General features: G+C 37.0%; 1 protein-coding gene across 3 annotated transcripts in view; it reads left to right on the top strand.

Annotated features, from left to right (window-relative positions):
• The window catches only part of LOC108707097 (scavenger receptor class F member 2), a 137,956-nt gene that overhangs the window by 102,258 nt on the left and 18,175 nt on the right, over positions 1–17,523 (top strand). For all 3 annotated transcript variants that reach the window (XM_041580266.1, XM_018244055.2, XM_018244054.2), the window contains exons 7-9: positions 2,949–3,052; positions 13,691–13,808; positions 14,713–14,834. In XM_041580266.1, the coding sequence (XP_041436200.1) occupies positions 2,949–3,052; positions 13,691–13,808; positions 14,713–14,834 (344 nt within the window). The remainder of the gene's footprint in view (positions 1–2,948; positions 3,053–13,690; positions 13,809–14,712; positions 14,835–17,523) is intronic.

Raw genomic sequence — 17,523 nt, 5'->3', positions numbered from 1 at the left:
TGGTTCCATTAGCCAGGTAAAGTTTTTTGAGTGTGGAGTCCTGACGCCTTTCCATAGTGTCTTTTAGAGACACCCCCTCGTCCACTGGTAGAGTGGTTCTTCTTGCAACTCTGGTGATGGCTGCGTCTACTTTCGGGACATTGTCCCATATTTTTGAATCTTGTTCCGCGAAGGGGAATAACTTCTTAATTTTCCTTGGGAGTGTCAGTTTTTTGTCTGGCGTTTCCCATTCAGATTCCATACTGTTTTTGATGACTTCATGTATGGGAAAAAGGTGGTTTCTTTTCGATGAGGATTTAAACATCTTGTCTTTATTAGAGGGAATGGGATCATCTCTAAGGTTTAAAGTCTTCCTGATTGCTTTGATAAGTGGTTCAACCATATCCAAAGGCATTTCACATTCCTCTTCCTCCGTTTCCGTATCCGAGAGTTCACCTTCTGATGTGGAATGTTCTCTTTCTCTGGTCTGTTTGGAGCTGACTCTCCCACTGGCACTGTCTTGTTCAGAGTTGATGTTGGTAAGGACTTTGTTGGTTACTTCGGAAACCATGTTGGACATGGAGTTGTTAAAGGATTCCTTCATCCAATCCATTAGGTCTGTGAATTGTTTAGAATTGACACCTGTTGCTTCATCCATGCATTTTCTGCATACTTTCTTGTTTGGCACAACAGGATCTTCACAGTAGATGCATTCCGTTCTGTGAGATTTCCTCCTTTGCTCCAGTCTATTTGGGGAACTTCTGTAGAAAAAGAAAAAGTTTCCATTTGTAAATGCATCTCTCTTTTCCTCATTGCAGATTGAAGAAAAAATGATACAGGACTCACCCCCTGGAGCCTGAATGAGAGCGTCTTAAGCTCATTACACCAGTCACTGCAAAAAAAGTGAAGCTTTTAGAAAAGGTTCCGTCCTTTAGGCTCAGCGTGTATGGAATAGAAGTATAATACTTACAGATTGCACCCTCTCACAGAACAGCAGGCACTAACACTGTGTGGCAGCAAAACGAGGGGAGAACGAACGCTGAGCGAAGAATCGCAGGCGTTTTTTTCCGCATTTATTTGAATCTTGCGCATGCGCATTACCTTTCCGCCATTTTGGAAGGGTCCGTCAGCGAATTTACTGCGCATGCGCCGGTTGTGTCCGGCATTGCGGCTTACCACGCTGATAGGCAACGGATGGCCAAGGACTCGCCAGTCCCTCCGGAGACTCCCACAAGCGACAGCTCGGTCCCGGAGCTTCAGTACATGAGATGCTTTCTGCACTGGCACGTAAGGGGGGAGTTTGCAGGAAGAAAAAAAGATGGCGGCAGAGGGGAGGGGCCTCCTTTTATTTGCTACTAATTCCTGTTCCGTCCACAGACAGGAGGGATTAACCCTAAAGTGTCCACTGCCATGTGAAGGGAATAGGAATAGATCTTCCTCCTTATCAGCTCTATGAGTTAGTCAGCGACTTGAAGGGAGAGGCCACATAGGACATACTGTAACTGTTCAGTGAGTTTGCAATTGATCCTTAGCATTCAGCTCAGATTAAAAAGAAAACAGTTATGACCCATGTGCCCGCTCCTCAAGTCACTGATTGGTTACTGCCTGGTAATCAATCAGTGTAAACCAAGAGAGCTGCAAAGCAGGAAGTAGCTATTATGTTAGACATCCAGTCACTCCAGCCTTTATACATTACATTTTTGGCTAACTAACTATATTGAAAACATTTTTTATTTGCACAGCCTATCTATTTAACCAGTTGTTATTTTTATACTGAACATTCCTTTAAGAAAGCTTCTGACAAGACCTCTATATCCTGGGGTGTTTCCTTTGTGTTTATTAAGCATGCTCAAAATCCAAACTCTTGCTAAATACAGTATGTGCACCAAGGGGCTTTGTTCTGAACTTGTAGTTAACGTTACTGTCCTACATGCTACTCCAGTGGCTGAACTACTTATGCATTGTTGGTTAGTAATACCTGCATAAATGATGCATGTTGGGTAAACATAGAAATCTGACTTTCCAGTGGAGCGAAAAAGAAAAAAAAAATTCTGGGAGTTTAGGTACATACTGGTACGCAAGAAACTAAGCCCTGTCTATAGCTGGAGCTCAGTATGTAATAAACAATAAAACTTGACCACAATGCATTTTCGTGCTCAGAGCTTAAGTGTTGAGATCACATTAAGAATCCTATACAATACCTGGGGTATCGCATCTCTTATTTTCTACCATCACCAACACACTTTTTCCATTGGTACCTTGTACAAATAAGGGTCAATCTGCTGTACTGAACAGTAATACATTTTATTTTCTAGGGTACAATAAAAGGTTTGGACCCTGCAGTGTCTGTACCATCTACACTTCCTTAATGGCTGTCCTACACCTGAAAAAGATGGGAATCCCCCACATTCAACCTTGATCAATATATTTAGGACATTAAATGGGTTGTTGTGAAACTCCGCTTGCACTCCTCTTCAGAAAGCGATCAGGAGATTCATTGTGCGGCGCTCAATTTTTCCTCCCTGCCTTCCTTATAGGAGATAGCCAGGGAGGAGAAATCAAGCACTGCACAACGGATCGTCGCCATGCTGCCTTTTCTGAAGAGGAGCGGAAGCAGAGTTTCGGTAAGTTATTTCTTAATAAAGGCTTTGTGATTTTAAAGTTTAGTTTGTCTTGGTATTTTTTTTTCTATGTATACTAACCAATTTTTTTTTTTAATTGTTTTTATGTTACTGGTCCTTTAAGTAATTTTATGCAAAACGTTACTACAATGGCCTCCTTTAAGCAAAACAAAGACTGTTTGTTCATACAGTATATTGCAGTGCAGCTGTATATACAGTATTCTAGCCAATTAGCTGTGAGGCATAGGTTAATGTTCATTGTAACACAGATAAAAGCAGCTGGCGAATGTTACTGTCAGTTGGGCAAATAAATTGCATTGTAACCATCCGGTTTTCTTTTATTTTCAGCTGCAACATGACATGTCCGCCAGGGCAGTTTGGTGTTAATTGTGACCAGTATTGTAACTGCCATGATGATAAATGTGACCCAGTTACCGGAACCTGTCACATGGGTAAGCTTCTTATAGTGACAAATGTTATTCACAGATAGATCTCCATTTCTTCTACCTTCTGTAGTTATACGTAGACATGCTCTGAGTAATCAAACAGAGTAGTCCAGAATATCTTACTGGCCATGGGTTATATGGAAAGCTCCACTTATAATCAATCCAATGGCTGGAAATCAAATCAAATAAATCAGGATCTTACATAATTAGAGACCTATTTATGAAACTATAAAAAAGGCAGTCAAGTACAGCACACATCACCATGTTATTTCAATCTATCTAATATTAAGCTTTCATGGGTCAAGGAAAAGGACCTGGAACAGGTCTACCCGTACTACCTGTTTATTTGGCATAAGCATAAAACATGACCGTAAAAAACCTTCAAAAATTGTACCATTGTGGGGGCCATATATATCTGACAATCAGGCCCAGATTTCAGGCTTGGGCACCCCTAAGCCTGCTGGGTCCTATCGATGGTGCCCTCGTGAGCGCAATTCCCCCCACATGCATGGGCTGGAGCACCGGTGCTCTTTAGGTCGTGGCTGGATGGCATGCCACCGCTAAAAACTTGCCGCTCTAGGCCTGGCCCTTTGTGGCCTCACCATAAATCCGGTCCTGCAGTTATTTGCCTGAAGAGAATACCATTGGGGCAATGTTATTAAAACCAACCTATTGAGTGTATTTAATGTGTTTACATGATTTTCTAGTAGACCTAAGGTATGAAGATCCAAATTACAGAAAGATCCGTTATCCGGAAAAACCCAGGTCCCAAGCATTCTGGATAACAGGTCCCATACCTGTATATATTTTTACGTTTAAAATATTCACATGCTATAATAATTTGTTGCTTAGGTTGGGTTTACTTGAAATACATTTATATTTATTAAACAAAAGGTAATACTATTTTATGAAATGGTTAGAAGAATATAATACATCACATGGGGGAGGGGCAAATTTTAGCCTAGAACATGGTTATAAGAACACCAGGCCTAAGCCAGGGGAATAATATTATTTACATACAAGAGAGATGTATGTAAAGAGATGTGCAACGTGTCTTGCCAACTATTCCCATACTGCAAATTGCAGCATCTTCTTTTGGCTGCATATGAAACCAAGGCAAAAGCAGGAATATCCACTTAATAATAATCACATATGCAAAAGAAATGGAAATTTTTTTAAAAACAAAAGAGAGTGTATATACACAGCCAAGTTCAGAAATAAAATTGGATATTTTCATCATGCTTAGGAAAGAGACATCTAAACTAAATAGTGTCAAAGAATGACAGCCTCTAATACAGTGACAAGATTTTTATGAAAGAATTAATAGCAATAAAAATTGAAGATGCTTTTATAAAATCTACTTTATTCAGTTGAGGTTATTTATCAAATTCTGAGTTTTTAAAAAAAAAAAAGTCTGACCAAACTAGAATCCACGATTTGACCTTATTTAATCGTATTTCGGGAAAACATGATAAAATCATGCGAAAACCCAAATAGTATGATTTTTTTTGGAGGTATTTCCCTAATCGTATGATTATTTTGGCCTTTTTGCTGAAAAGCCCAAATTTTTGGATTTTTGCCTGAAATAGTCAGATTTTCAGGCTAATTCCAGTGCAGACCACAGAAACTTCCAAATAGGATAGGGACCTCTACCATTGACTTATATCCAACCTTGAAAGGTCTGAGATGGTGGATTTTCGGATTCAGAATTTTTGTAGCATTGGACTTTAATAAATCCCAAATTTCAGTTAAGAAAAAAAGTAGGGATGCTCCAAATCCACTTTTTTGGATTCGGCCGAACCCCCGAATCCTTTGTGAAAGATTTGGCCGAATACCGAACCAAATTCGAATCCTATATATGCAAATTAGGGGTGGGAAGGGGAAAACATTTTTTACTTCCTTGTTTTGTGACAAAAAGTCACGCGATGTCCCTCCCCGCCCCCTAATTTGCATATGCAAATTAGGATTCAGATTCGGTTCAGCTGGTCAGAAGGATTCGCCCGAATCCGATTCCTGCTGAAAAAGGCCGAATCCTGGCCGAATACCGAACCAAATCCTGGATTCGGTGCATCTCTAAAATGCTCTATGTATTTATGTGGGTTTGTATGTTTAATAAGTGCATTTAATTTGTTTAGTTGTGATTTATACAGTAAGTATATATACCATTTTCTCTTAATATTCATACTTATCTTTGTACAATGCTCAAAAATATGTTTCCTCTGTAAATACAACATAATAGCATTGGATATTAGAATATTATCAGTATTCCTGCTGTGTTTGAACAAATGAGCTCTCCTGAGAATACATAGCAAGATAAGGTCCCTAGAGCCACAATAAAGATACATACTTTGCAAAATATCTGTGTAGGCTGACGACAGAAGCTTCTTGCAGCCACAAGAAAAAAAAAAGCAAGATATGCAACATTCGTTCCACTTGCGGCGTCACACATTCAGGCTGCTTTATTTCTCTTTTCCTACACATTTTCCAAAGATGATTTCTTTCTGGAAACAATTTTTAAAAAACTCTTCAAGTAGCAATTCATCATGTAAATACATACCCACATGAATATAAGCAAAGATTATTTTAAAACAAATCATGTAATGTGAACCAGTTAAAAATTAGGCACCACACCAGAAATGTCAAAAAACAGGTCTAGATAAACTATGATAATGAGGCAGGTCTGTACTCCGGAACCAAGAAGCTCCAATCAGTTAGCATACTGTATGTAGGCGCTGAAATGTATCTGGAACAAATATCCTCCAGGGTGGAATTCTTCTGAAAGACTCTAGCAGCGGTACTAATTAAGTAGAGATATGCATTTTGGAGACACAGTCTAGTAAACAGTCAGTTATACTTCAACACCAATAATATATATCTATCCCAATTATTATTATCTTTAATTTATAAAGCACCAACACATGCCTCAAGATTATTCACAGGTGTCCCTGTCCCAAAGGAGCTTACATTCTAGGGTTTTTATTACCATATGGTTGGCTTTATAACCGCTTTCAACAGGACCTCTCATTACAACTTCCCGAGAAAGAACACAGAAGATATCTACTTAGGAAAAACTCCCACTGTGCTGCATCTTGTTCATCTCTCTTGCTACTACTGCACATAATAGTATGTCATGCAAATTCAATAATCAATTTGTAAAGCAAAACGACACTGGTTTATAACAACTTGTGGAAACAGAAGACAATGACGTTGTGATGCATTATTCTAAACTGCTCCTGTTTTGGTGGGAGTATCTCAGATTATGTACCCAGAAAAGGACAAGGGCCTCTTGCAATTGGGCAGGCTATAGGTATATTATGGTATGACTGTATGTAAATGTTATGGATTGGGACCATGGTATAAATAACTCGAAAACCCCAAATAATAAGAAATGAAAATCAATGGCAAATTGTCTCAGAATATCACTCTTTATATACTACTAAAAGTTCATATAAAGGCAAACAACTAGTGATGGGCGAATTTGGGGCGTTTGGCTTAGTGATATTTGCGAAATGGCGAAAAATTTGCGAAACGCGTCGGTTTTGCAACCGCTGGCGAATCGCGGGAATTCGCCGCAAATTCGTTCCTGTTGAATGAATTCGCCCATCACTACGAACAAACACTTTAAGTTGTAAATTTGGAATTCTCCTTACTGAATAAAATGGAATCCCCTTTCATGGGATTGGAACATCTCTAATATGACTGCAGATGAGAATGCCCAGTTCCTGATGAAAATGGGCACAGTCAAAACGTCATGCCCTATACATAGTAACAATCAAATAATACAATGATCTGGTATTTGTGCCTTCATTGAAAAAGAAATATGAAAAAGTAATTTAAGAAAGCTAATGTGTGCTCCATTATAAGAAAACTGTGCTTTGAATTATGGTAAATGGGTTTTCCGATAAAGCTTGAAAAAGCTCTCCAGTGGGTAAAACAATGGAAACACCAAAGAATGTTAGTTTGCATGCTGTTTGCGTTTTTGTTACTTTAAACAGATCACTCATAATGTTTCTTTGGCATTATTTTCTTTTTCATCCTTACTGTAGTACTGCTGAAACAGCACAGGGGAAATTATGCCTGCTCTGGGTTTTTTCTTTTCCCACAAGCATCACTCAGTGGCATCAGTAGGGAAAGAAAAAAAATGGATAATCCTAATTATTCACTGCTCATTTAATAAACAGATTTGCAGTTAACCCTACAATCTGTCGGTGCCATTGTGATAATTCCATTGGTATGTATGGAAATACATGGGAATTAGGACTACTAATGTGCTTTGTAGCACATAGACTACAGCAGCAGCCAAACTGCGGATAGCATGCCATTTACAGGTCACTGTTTTATTGGTTATTATAGGTTCCTGTATCTGGGCAATGGTAGTACCTTTAATTATATATTGGGGTATATGGGGGTATATGGGTTATTTGCCTATATTGGGTTACTTCATATAGCTTAAAGGATCACTACATTTTTTTGTGTTTCGCAAAACCGAGCCAAAAATTAACTCACAGTGTGCGTTATGTGTAAAAAACCACATATGTCATATTAGCCTTCTACTTCAACCAATTAGATTTGAGCCCTCTCACGGTCTATATAAGGAGGTGCATAGGTGGCCATTATTCAGTGCATTGTTGTTTGTAGTTAGCATACCTCCCAACATTTGAAAAATGAAAAGAGGGCCAAAAAGATCTGGTGCGAGTAGCACAGCAAAATGTTTTGACCGTGCCTGTTTATGCCACACATGCCCATTTTACTGAATTTGGCAGGTTATGACAGTTTGAACACATTTCTGTGAGTTTTAGGGCCATTTTTTATGTGTTATAACAGTTTTGCTAATGAAGCTGAAATTGCCCTTTAAGCTGTGAGTCTTAAGGTGGCCGTAGATGTTACAATTACGATCTTTCCTGTGACCATTGGTGGAGGTGATGTGTAGAGCTGAATCTTCAGATACACAGGTGAAAACAATAGAATTCTTTCTGTATCTGATGATTCAGCAGTTCACCAAGCTGATGTTCAGACACCTTTAATTTTCAGACCTGCCCAATGGATGAACCGACCAATATCCTTGAATTCTCCTGCCATACACACAGGGCCGCCATAAGGGGGTCACAGGGGGGGACAGTTGTCCCGGGCCCGCAGGATTTTCTGTCTAAGGGGGGGCCCAAACATGCTCACTTACTTGATTTCAGCTCAGTGTGCTGCCAGTAGGACACTGCAGATCTGTGCACGGAAGCTTTTCCCAATTAAGATTTCCTGTACCCTCATTGGTCCATTAAGAATAAGTCCCGGTAAATCTGCTTTGGGATTGGATCCCCTTGTCCGATCCCTGTACAGCTTTACGGAACACAAGGGTACAGGAAATCTTAATTGGAGAAAAGCTTCCATGCACAGAGCTGCAGTGTCCTACTGGCAGCACACTGAAAGCAGGGAGGGCCGGCTAATCAAGTAAGTGAAGCATGGCCGGGCCCCCCCTTAGACATAAAGCCCTGGCAAGTTATATTTTCTGCCATAACATACATCCTCCTGCAGCACTACCTTCTTCTTTTGCAAAGATCTCAAGGCACAAGAGGATCCCTTATCACAGACCACTCATCTACTTCTATTATAACAGACTTCCCATCTACTAAGTAGCATTTATTCTTCATAATAATAACCTCCTTTGATCTCTGTGTCATCTGCTGTGTCAGGACTTCTCCTCTCACCATAATAAAACCACCAGTTTGCACAGTGAGATTGCATCTACTCTTCACCTTTTTATCTGTGTGTCACTTGTCACCTTCCCTCTTTCTCCTGGTCAGACAGAATGCCTTTTCCACCAGCATTCTTTTTCCTGTATCTTCTACTCTTCTTCCCCTTCTATTTATTCTGGGCAGAAAGTATTCCCTTTCCACATCCTTCTGTATTTCCTAGTCAAACCATATAATTTTCACCTCCCTCTCTTTCCTAAACTGATTGTATTTCCTCAATTCCTCCCCATCTCTCTTGGTCAGGCAATTATCCACTCTCTTTTAGTAAGTCTTGCATGTACTTCCTCCTGTTTCTTCCAATCAGGAGACAGGAGGAGGTGCAATTAGCCATGTTATGTGTAATATGCCATTTATAAATACAGACAAGAAAGCATCCAAATTATTAAAGCAGAAACAGGAAGAAAATGTAAAAAGTTTGAGATGGTGTTTCAGCCATCACTTATCATGTGGAATGGATTTTTGTCTATATGTATATTCTGCATATTGCTAAAAGCCTAACTTGTTCTGCTTCTGACTTATAATGACATGCATGAGTATTCATGATATACATGTATATATCTAATATAACTGGGCTGAAGGTTTTACATTCTGGGTTATGGCTATAATCATTATAAAGTGGCAAGAGGTGAAATCATTAACATTTTCAGCATGTTTCAGTGTGCTATTGAGAAAAAAATCATAACAGAATGTTATAATTCTGTTTAAATATGCAATCCTTAGAAGTGGCAGCTCTACTATGTTGCTTAAATTATAATCCCAGAGATCTAATACTAAGGAAAATGCTATATCTTAAAATATGCCAATAAACTGCAAAGAAAAAATTATTTTTCTCTAAAAGCAAAAGCAGCAAGGTAGTAAATTGCTAAAGTGAAATGACAAGTACAAGTACAGGAACATAATATAATATTTACTTAAAATGGCATCAAGCAAAAGAAAAATACAGCTAAAATTGGACAAATCTGATAGAATAAAAATTGAATGAAGTGTAATCAACTAAAGTAAGAAATCATCAAGCAAATGAAAAAATACAGCTAAAATTGGACAAAGCAAATAGAAAAGAGTTGAAGCAATTAGAGTAAGAAATGAACCTAGAAGGATTAATGAACATTTGATGCTATAAAAGAAACAACTACATTGTGCATATCTCTGCTTAATGATAAGTGATCTCTGATTTATGATATGAAAATGAAAAACGTCATTATAAACTTGTGGGGTAATGTAATAAAAGTTGTAAATGGGAAAACTGGAATAAATAAAAACTTGCGTTTTGCATTTTGTGGGTTTTTTTTATTACATACTGCGCACACTAATGCAAACTATAAAATATTCTTTCTGCCATTTGGGGGATCATTGGGGGATCAGGGTCAGTTTCCTTTGTTTCAAGTCCCAAGATATATTCCAAAACATTCTTTCAACGTTTAAAAAATTATTCTTTATTTAGCATAAATATTAAAAAGTAGACATACAGACCAATTGATGCCCCGCCTTACGCGTTTCGTACCCACCGGTACTTATTCATAGGCATTTTTATTTCCCTACATGCCCCTTATTTACATATGCAAATTAGGATTCTGATTCGGTTTGGCCAGGAACAAGGATTCGCCGAATCCGAATCCTGCTGAAAAAAGCCGAATCCTGGTCGAATCCCGAACCAAAAACTGGATTCGGTGCATCCCTAAATTGCACTGTATCTTAGGGTTATGGCTGTTAAGATCCTTGACAATGACAATAGAACCTCTGGCTTAGCTGATTCGATAATATCAGAGTGTTTCAGCAAAATGCTTTATGAATTTTGGGGACATGTGTATGTACATAAACAAAGTCTATGCACCTATTAACTATCTCTCTTGGGAAGGTGTATGTTCAGAGATATTATGAGGAAGCTAGGAATGTCACTAAGAGGTCAATGCGACAATAAAAAGGACTGAGAGGGAATATAATGTCAATACCTCTAGAGTACTTAGTTACGGCAGCTCTGGCCTGTATAATTACAGCATGAAAAAATTAAATACAAAACTGATTTTGTTCATCCAGATGTAAAATATTATAATTGGCACAGATCCAGTACAGTGTCTTCCATAATCAACACCATTCATCAAACGTGGCATGGTGGCATCAGTGAGATAATGGAGTTATTTTTGCTACTAGAGGGGAACAATAAATGATGAAAGCCCTTTCAAGTCTTAACAGAAAGCAGTCTCTTAACTATTCTTTTGGGAAAAAAGGGTAATAATTAAAACAAGTGGTTTGCCAATAAGATAGCAGAATGATGCTGAATATCATAAATGAATGAATGTCTTGAATCTCTTGCTGGGGTCAAACCTTGTGGTGCCTCATTTCCTTTTATGAACTAACTTTATTATAGTCCAGCCGGCAGGTAAGGGTATGAAGTCATTATCCTTAAATGGTGAAATTGGATGACTAGTCTATTCAGATCCTATACTTTTAATATCTGTTCATTCCCTCTGTTATTCTCAATTGCATCTTGGCCCATTCCTGATTCCATTTCACAAAACTTCCTCCCAGGCACATTCTGTCCATGATGGGTTTGAAGCTAGGATTCTAGATTAAAGGGCACATTTACTTAGTTTGAGTGAAGGAATAGAATAAAAAAAAGTTCGAATTTCGAATGATTTTTTTGGCTACTTCGACCATCGAATTGGCTACTTCGACCTTCGACTACGACTTCGAAATCGAACGATTTGAATTAAAATTGTTCGACTATTCGACCATTCGATAATCGAAGTACTGTCTCTTTAAAAAAAACTTCGACCCCCTACTTCGCCATCTAAAACCTACCGAACCTCAATGTTAGCCTATGGGAAAGGTCCCCATAGGCTTTGTATGCTTTTTTTGGTCAAAGAAAAATTTTTGATCGATGGATTAAAACGAATTGCGACATTCGAAGTCGAAGGATTTAACTTCGGCAGTCGAATATCGAGGGTTAATTAACCCTCGATATTGGACCCTATGTAAATCTGCCCCTAGTTGTCAGGACAATTCAGTGCCTGGTAAATCTGTACATAGTTTAATATATTTAGGGGGTTATTTATTAAAGTCTGATTTTTTTCTGGTCAGAGTTTTAAAGGGGAAAACACAATTTTCTCTAAATAAAGAAAACTTGCATTCATAGTGATTTAGGCTGCTATTAGTCTGAAAAAAAAGTACTCCATCTCAAACCTGCTGAGATCATGTAGAAGTCAATGGCAGATGTCCTGTTTGCAGTTGGAAGATATCATGATCTGTTCTGAATTTAATATAATAATTAGAATAATTTGTGATTTTTGGGCAATAATCTGAAAAAATCTAGTATAGGTAAATCTATAAACAACTGAACTTGCTGAGTAATCAATGAAGACATTTCACTACTCATCCAAAAAGCTTCTTCAGTTCAACTGACTGGTGTGGAAAGTTCTCGCCATATAAACTCTTCCACTAATCCAATCACAATGGCACATTGTAACTCTTCAAAGATGTGACATCTAAAGAAATTCACAGAGGTGTAGATTCTGTGTAGTTACTGTGATAGGATTATCCAATGTGTCATGCAACTCCTAGATACAGGTTGGCACAAACTGGATCACTCTCCACGATGTAGTTAAAAAATGTATTTATTTAGAACAACAACATCCGAAATTCCTTACGAGTTTCGTGCCTTTTTGGGCACTTAATCGTAGGCTAGGCATAGCCTATGATTAAGTGCCCAAAAGGCACGAAACGCATAAGGCATTTGGGATGTTGTTGTTCTAAATAAATACATTTTTTAACTACATCGTGGAGAGTGATTCAGTTTGTGCCAACCTTTTTCATTTGATATTCTGTCTAGTGCCTTCCTGAGCTGAAGGCTTAAGGTGTGAGCACCTGGATCCCCCAATGCATTGGGTAAATTAAACCCTCAAAAAATTTACAATTTGGAGCTTGAAGCACTATACAAATTATTTATGTATATAATCCTAGATACAGGTGTTACTTGTGAGAGTTGCATGAATGGACGTGTGAAGTGTTCTAAAACCGCCGGGGTACACATGTTAGAACAGTTTATATGCCGAGAACTTCCCACACCAGTTAGTTGAACTGAAGAAGTTGCTCGGATGAGTAGTGAAACGTCTTCATTGATTACTCAGCAAGTCCAGTTGTTTTTAGATTTACCTATACTAGATATACAGTACCATGACCTGGATGAATGAAAATCTTCATAGTCAATCTGAAAAAATCTGATTTTTCAGACCTCAAATTCTAAAAAAATTGTACAATTCTGATTTTTTTTTTTTTACGATTCTATCAAGACTTTTCCTGCACCAGATTTTTTTCGAGTAAATTTATTGATAAATACAGTAAAAATGTCCATGGGAGTTTGGTCGAAGTTGTTTTAAGAAAATAGTGAGAGATGTTTGGATTTTAGTAAATAACACCTTTAATTTCTGGAACTTAATAGTCATAGGTTCAGATTTATTTTAGTGCAGGTATTGTATATATTAACTTTAAATATTTATTTTGTTAGTTGTACCATGCACTTCTGTTCCACTCCAAGCGACTTACAAGAACTCAGTGCACCCTAGCTTTTTGTTCATTTTTTTGCTAGCGAAACATATTACTGTACATTCCTCCCTATAAATACTAAATGTAGTATTATGTAGAATAAGAAAAATGTTTTTTCTTTATTACTTACTATTCTTAACTTTATAGTATGCTTTGAAGTACAAGATACCATTTTAAAATACATTTGTATCAATTTTCTCAGAAGAGCTTTACCACTTTCTGATGTATGTACAGTGGACATGTTTTCATACTATACATAAATAATATATACTGTACTATTTATATTTTCTTGAGATCCTAAAATTCCTGTGTTGTTTATGAAGAACAATGGACAAATTATGTTTTCTTTTTTTTCTTTCAGAAGCCAATCAACGCATGGGAGTTATTGGAGCTGGAATACTGGTCACTTTTCTGCTAATTCTTCTCCTGTTATTATTGTGTTGCTGCTGTGTCTGCCGCAAAAAAGAAGCATCTACAGAGTAAGCAGATTTTAAATGTAAAACTGTAAAGGTGTCTGGGAGAAAACTGCAAAGCAAAAAAAGTGTATTGGAGCAATCAGTTAACTGATATTTCAATACGTTATAGGCCTGCATGGACTTCATCTGTTTTAGATGGAGCCACCAATTAGTGGAGCCAAAAGATACATTTGAATATTCTGCTACTTTTTATTACTCAATATTCAAAATGTGCATGTGATATAAACCAAACACTTTACAAATATGCAGGATAACATTAAAAGATTTAAGTAGTTTCTACAGTTTGAAAGATGTCTTTAATCATAGATAGGTTAGAGGACTAGATGCCAAAGAAAAGCTAAAATATTAGGAACATTGTAAAGGCGTGCAAAATATACAATTGATATAATACCAGACTGTGTATTGACATCCACTGGTATTGAAATTAGATTTAGAATTAGATTTGAAATGGAATAACATCTAAATAAAGAACATTGTAGACCAACCTAACTAGAAGAGAATATTTTGGTGAGCAGTAGCTAATTTGAGAAATATATTACAGTAGAGCAGAGATCTTTTAAAGGATAAAATTCCTCCTTGTAGGGTTTGTTGCCGCAAAGTCCCAACCACATCAACCTGACTCCCGAATGATGCCCCCATTACCCCTAATCTGATCACAGATTAGCATCCTAACTAAAGGATAAATGGTCCAGATCATTTCTTTGTATTCAGACTTGTGATCACTGGATTTACAGGAATAGTTAAAATTCTAATTGTTTTATGTAATATCTTCCATTTAAATTCCAACATACGTATACAGTACATGCCTCTATATCTTGAAGCAATATGTGTGTGTGTATATATATATATATATATATATATATATATATATATATATATATATATATAATTTTTTTCTTATTTTCAGTGCGAATCAAGTGCAGGTCACAAGTAAGAAAAAAACACGTCGATTTTGTGGTCGGTTTAGCAGAATCAGCATGAAACTGCCTCGAATTCCATTACGAAGACAAAAATTACCAAAAGTTGTGGGTAAGAATATTCAATTATTCTGTTGAAGATTGAGAAAACTGCTCTGACTCATATTAAAGCATACAGTAGTTTCAATCTAAGAATCAAGAATTACACAGCAAGTCACTGGCTGAGCATGGTATTTTTTACCAAGGGATTTACAACGTTGAAACAGCCAGTCACAGGAAAAGTCTAAGACAAGTTAATGAGTGGCTGCAAGGGAGTTCTGAACTTTTCAAATTTCAGCTCAACCTTAGTCAATCCTAAAATCTACTCCTTCAGCTGTAGACCTTTTGTATTTATGTTCACATGTTATAGGGCCTTCTCTTCCTTAGTACATAAGAAATTGAAGTTCTAGGTTGAAAACTTGGAGTAATAAATGTCTATATTGAGGACACTGGGCAGAAATGTAGTTGTTTAAGGGTGCAGCAGGGGCATGCACTCCCTCTCCAGGGTATTGGTCATTCAACCTTTAACCCTTCCCTGTAGACAAATATTAGGGTTCATAAAATAATAGTGCCTCATTGGGAATTTATGTAGGTGACATGAGTATCCCTTTCAGTTGAGTACACATCCTTAACGGGCGTGTGGAAGGAGTCTCAAGGGTATTTGTGTTGTCAAAAGTTCTTGCTTTAAGTTCCAAACTTGCCTACTTTCCAGACACTGCATATTCTTGTCAAGGTATCACATGAGAATATATCTGCCAGATTTAATGAAGTCATATTGTGATATATGTAAACTTTAAATTGCTAAGCAATATATTTATTTTAAAGCCCACTTCGTTATTTTATGCCACCTGCTTTTAAAGTTGACAGAGCACAATTTATTTTTATGCTAAACTCCATATGTTTCAGAAGAAGAAATAAATATACTTTTTTCCCCATAAAATGCCTATTGAAATTCTAAATAAGAAACAAAAAGGGTTACAATATATCATCACAAAGAAAACTAATCGGAAATATGATGTGATGTAGTGCCATGTCAGTGTGAAAATGTTAAATCTAATTAAACTATAAACAGTACAATTTATTGCTGTTTCATACTTTAATACCTGCTCTTTATTTTTCATTGCCATTTAGCATGTGTCTTGCTTCCTATCAATTTTTTTAAAGGCCATTTCAAAATAAAATAATGATATTATCTGCTGTATACGTTTACAGCAGTGCAAGATTTAGCCTGGCAAATCCAAATATTTACCAAAACTCTTGTGACTATTTTTTTACAGTTGGCATGGATTGTCAAGCCCAGTTATATTAACACGGGGAGGCCTTTTTATTAACAGTCTTATGTGAGTGGTTTTAGAGGTTTTTGAAACCACAAATAAACTCACTTTCTTTAAAACTACGAATGCTATGGAATTTATTAAAAGATCCACACTTAAAAAGCACAAATGAATACGATACAATAGAAAAACAATACAAATACCTCTATAAGCCCAAATTGATTAAAAAAAGATCCAGTAAGATCAGTGCAACTCCCAATTACTCATAGGACCTTAACAACTTCTACCTGGTAAATTTTTGTATTAGAGTTTTTTATGGTTTTTACACTTATGGCAGTTTACTCATGTGTTCTTATATTTTACCAGAAACAAACTCAACCTAACTCCCATCTACAAATTAGGCTTATTTGCTAATATTTCAGGTCGAAAAATCAGATAAAAACTAGAATTTTTAAAATGTTTCCATAGAAAATTGAGTATCAATTTGAATTGTACAACGTTATCAAATTGCCAATAGAAAAACTTGGGTCAAACCAGAGTCAAACACCCCAAATCTCCCAAAATTCATGAAGGTTAAAAACATCTTCAGATAGTTAAAGGGACAACTGCCATTGACTTTTACGCAAATTCCTCAGGTTTTAGATGAAGTATTTTCGGATTCAGACATTTAACAGCTTCAGGGCATAATAAAATAAAAAAATTTTCCCTCTAAAAATCAGTTTCACTAAAAAATCTTGACTAGAAAAAAATTTAGTATTAATAAATCTTTAATTTCTATGGGGGAATTTAATAAAAGTCTCAAAGAGCAAAACTATTGCACAAAATTGCACAAATAAGAATAGAAATTTTCATTTCGCAATGTAGTATTCTTCCTTAAACTGTTGTTGCATTGCACATTTTAATTGCGCATTGCCTACTTTTTAAAGGAGAACTCAACCCCCCACTAATAAAAACCCTTACCCAGAACCCTACATAGTCCCCACTCCCCCCGCATAGGTGATAACATCTATAAGTGCCCCTAATCCTTTACTCGCCTATAAACTTGTGGGCGTCATCTTCTGGCTCTTCGGATTTCTCCTTGAAGTGAGCGTCGTATTGGTGCATGCTTCCAATTCAAACTGCGTTTGTGCAAAAAGTGACAAAATGGGATGGAAGAAGACCCGAAGAATACTGAGTCATGAGCTCTGTTGCACTTACTCTTATAGGCGAGTAAAGGATTAGGGGCACTTATAGATGTTATCACCTATGCGGGGGAGAGTAAGGAGGGGGGACTATGTAGGGTACTGGGTACGGGTTTTTATTTGTGGGGGGGTTGAGTTCTCTTTTAAGAAGTGCTTGAAGATGTCATAATCTGCTGGAACAAACATAACTATTTCAGTAAGAAGTTTTATTACACTCATTGCGCACTGGTTTAAACTATAAAATTTGCAAACTTTCTTCCACTGTTGGTAGATGTCTCTAAGCAGTTTCCAGGTTCTCAAAAAGTAT

This window comes from Xenopus laevis, chromosome 1S (assembly GCF_017654675.1).
Source record: "Xenopus laevis strain J_2021 chromosome 1S, Xenopus_laevis_v10.1, whole genome shotgun sequence".
Lineage (NCBI taxonomy): Eukaryota > Metazoa > Chordata > Amphibia > Anura > Pipidae > Xenopus > Xenopus laevis.
The sequence above is the reverse complement of the archived record's forward strand: the minus strand, read 5'-3'. Positions and strand labels throughout refer to the sequence as shown.